General features: G+C 39.6%; 1 protein-coding gene across 5 annotated transcripts in view; it reads right to left on the reverse strand.

Moving 5' to 3' along the window:
* ARID1B (AT-rich interaction domain 1B) overlaps positions 1-3,918 on the reverse strand; it is a 583,022-nt gene that overhangs the window by 49,173 nt on the left and 529,931 nt on the right. For all 5 annotated transcript variants that reach the window (XM_019526890.1, XM_019526889.1, XM_019526886.1 and 2 more), the window contains one exon: positions 397-606. In XM_019526890.1, coding sequence (XP_019382435.1) covers positions 397-606 — 210 coding nt within the window. The remainder of the gene's footprint in view (positions 1-396; positions 607-3,918) is intronic.

A 3,918-nucleotide genomic window follows, 5' to 3' on the forward strand; every position in this document is an offset into this window, starting at 1 on the left:
GGGGGTTGGACTCGATGATCTGTCTAGGTCCCTTCCTACTCGTTGATTCTGTGATTCTCTCTCTTGTTTTGATCTTCTTTCCTCTTATTGAGTCTTATCTTTCACCCAATGGTCTTTTCACCTCATCCTCTCTTAGAAGTACTATTAGATTTCCCTGAACAGCTTAGGCCATTTCTGGCACTGGTCACCATTGACCCACAGAGCATTTTTAAGGCAAATATGCAGCCTACAGTGAACTTCACACAAAAATTACAGTAATATTTATAATGGAACTTCTCTGTCAGCTTCCTTTTAGGTGCCAAAATGAACTTATAATGCTGCAACAAAAAGAAAATACTCTAGAAGGAATGCACACCTAAGCTTCTGGACTTTCTGGTTGCAACTCTTTCTTCTTACCTGCGCTAAGCCTCCAATCTCCTTGACACAGACATACAGTCTGAACAGATCTAGTGGCTTTTTGCCCACAGCTGGCAGACTGGCCACAGGTGTGCCTCTCTCTTCCATGAAGGTGAGGTATCGATCTACCCACATTTTGCGCTCAGGCTCATTTCCCAGCTCATAGATTTTTGTGATCTTCTCTCCAGTCGTGGTGGAGGAACTTGACTTCTAAAGCACAAAAAGAAAAAGAGTTGGGGGAAGGGTGGGAGAGGAAGGGAAAAGAAAGTAAGAAACAACAATGAAAAAGAGAAGATGTCAAACAAACTAAAGCTATCACACAACAGTCAGGAATGAAGGCTACTAGTTCAGGCACAAACAGTACATTCTGTCCAGATACTGCAAGTTTATCTGATTTTAAATAAAGGGCCCAAACTCCCCATTTTCCTTATTGTTATGTTTCTTTCACTGATATGGGCTTTGGATCCCAGAAGGCAAGTTTTGGATATTGCCTCATGTCATTTTAATAATACCTAGCACTTACACAGTGCTTTTCATCCACAGATCTTAAAGTGCTTTACAATTTTAAATTAAACTATATTTAAAATACATCTTTTTCTCACCATTTTTAATAATAGAAAAATAACACCCCAAAATAGAGTAAAAGACCAAAGTACTGCTTTAGAATAGGAACTGAACTGGAGACTGTCCAAAGCAGAAGCTAGGACAACCAACTGCCTTTGGGAGCAGTGCCCAAACTGGGCAAAGGTATGTCACTATGCCTTACCTACCCTTCCCATCAGTGACAGACAAAGATAGCCAGGAGAAGGAGTCTACTCTACATGATTGATGACAAGGCTTTGTGTGAGCTCTCAAATCAGCTGTCTCAGCTAATTCAAGTACTGTTCATGGCTTACCGCTGTCCTCACTTGCAAGAGGGAAAAAGAACTACAAAATATAGTCATTTACATATATTCTGTGCAGGAAAAAAAAGAGCATAGGAAGGATATATGCACAAGCAGAGCCCAGTTTCATGTAGCTGGGCCAGTACGATAGAAATCACTGCAGTAGAAAGGGAAGAATTCTTCCTGTGTCGTTACTATTCTTCCTGAGCTGGAGGGCCTCAGTGACCCTATTATTTCTTACAAGGGGAGGGAGAGGAAACATCCAATGGAACTGTGTGGAAGTGGGCTTATCAGCCCAAATCCATTAACCACACCTTGCTTTGTATGCAGGCCCCTGTGAATTGAGATCTATGCCACTTTTCCATTCAGCAGAATTGTACTGGTTGTTGCAGCATCCCCCCCTGTATCTGCAGAGGAGGGTATATGATTTGCCCCTACTGAAGATGGAGTCATTCAGGACTAGACATGACAGGCACATTCTGACATTGTTGTGTGAGAGGGAGCTGTGTATGGGAAAGAGCTGTATACATACATTTCTGAGGGAGAACAATTTGTTTTTTATTTACCATATAAGAAGCTTTGTTCCTGATTGTAGTAAAATGCTGCAGCACACTTGTCCACTCCTCTGCTCTTTTTAACATTTCTGGGGGCCTCTAGAAAACATTACTTTAAAATAAGCATCAAACTAACCCTAAATGAGGACCCCATATCAAGGTTCCTAGAGTCATGTACATCTTATGGTGCTGATGTGGGCTTGAGACTGACTGCAACACACAGAGTGCTGACATCCAACATGTGGTGATTTCAACTCATTATGGCGCCCAGAACGCAAATGACAGCTCACACAAAGTACTGCCACCAATCACTTTGTACAGCCTAGGATGGAAAATATGAAGGTCTCCCAGTCTCCCTCTGGTCTCAGACTGAAAATGCAACTCTGGAGAAGAGCCAGGAGGAAAGAGAATCCAAGCCAAGAGGATGTGATCTGGCTGCTCCATGAGCCATGGTTGTTCTTTTTTTTCAAGTGGATGGATATTAATTTTAATTAAAGAAATAGCCTCCTGAAAAGCTTCCCACCTTGGTAGCTGAACTTCTAATTTCTTTACAGTAATCCTCCCTACTGATATGTAATATTATCTTTCATATTTTGAAATAAGGTGCAATTGCAAAATTACTGAACCCAGTTCAGCCATATGGTGCAACTCCCTCTGTAGTCAATAGGCCTAATTTGGTTTGCTGGTTTTGAAAGGATGGAAGGCGTGCTCTGACATAAGGCTTGTGGGTTAAGCTGTGAATGAACAGGGTAAATAATTTTGCCTATAGTTGTGATATCAGCTGAATGTTTCATTCCAAGGTGCATTGGTTATGCACTTTGTTTTTTGTCTTTTTTTAAAGCTTCATTTTAAAAATGTTTAAACAATACACTGTTTCTACTTCAAAGATTATTTGAATAGAAGGAAATTCTAAAAGGAGGAGGGTCAATGAGAGACCAAATCATGTTCCTAAATATTTGATTCTCAAATGGGAACCTAGGGATGACCTTATAACTCTGAATACTTAGAACAAAGTGGAGCTACGGGGCTATTCACTTAAGTAAGAACAAAATGATTCTATTTTTCATCAGCATTAATTTCAGACTGATGTCACAGGCTTCTTTATTCACACACCAGGTAGGAAATACAAAGTATTATATATAGCAAATTTTATCTCCACTTACATCTAATATAGGGGGTAATAAACCAGTTTTTATTCTGCTTTTATACTAGTTCACAGTTAGAAGAATGCTCAGATTTAATATTCAAATGAAAGGTTTTCATTTTTACACAGTAAACCTCTTCTTTTAAACCAGTATAACAGCAGAATGGAAACAGGTTTACAGATTTTCATACTGGGTTCTTGAACTATGTCACAAATCATGTTGCTTTTCAGCAGTGTGGCAGCAAGCTCTAAAATGACAGTATAATCTGAAAACTTTTCACAGCTTACAGAAGGTAAGAAGTGCTTCTCACTGTGTGAGCTTTCAGGTTGTCATGCATGCAAAATGGGTGCAATTTTCTTTTAAAATGAAATGTTAACTTTAGAAGAATGCACTGGGGAAAAAAATCACAATTCCCCAAAAGTAAATGTCTCTCTCTCTCCTGCATTTCTATCCACTTAAATATATTAAAATGACAGATGTGTGTGCAAGCCTGTTCACACACAAATACAAATTATAGTCCCGTATGGCTAAATTCAGCCTCAAGTCTAAATGTATATTTTAAAGTAAGATTTAAAACCCAGAAAATAAAGATTCATTATACAGAAACTCCTGACACTTTAATTGAATAAAGGAGGAGTACCAGACAATGTTTCCTTCTAAAATGCTTGGGAGTTTATGCAAGGGCTGCACAGCACAACTAATTGTGCTGATACACTCTAAACCAGTGTTTCTCAACCTGTGGGTTGCGACCCAAAAGTAGGTTGCAAGAATATATGAAAGGGTTGCAAACAAACTTTAAAAATAGATCAACAAATTTAAAAAATGGATTCTCCTCTAAAGGAGAAAAACATGGGAAACTGTGGCTTTTCCCCTGCAGGCTGGCAGAGCTCCAGCCTGCAAGGGGCTGATTGGGACCCGTCATTGCGGCCAGGGGGCACT

The sequence above is a fragment of the Gavialis gangeticus genome, unplaced genomic scaffold (assembly GCF_001723915.1).
Source record: "Gavialis gangeticus isolate Ggan-Ray unplaced genomic scaffold, GavGan_comp1, whole genome shotgun sequence".
In the NCBI taxonomy this organism is placed as follows: Eukaryota; Metazoa; Chordata; order Crocodylia; family Gavialidae; genus Gavialis; species Gavialis gangeticus.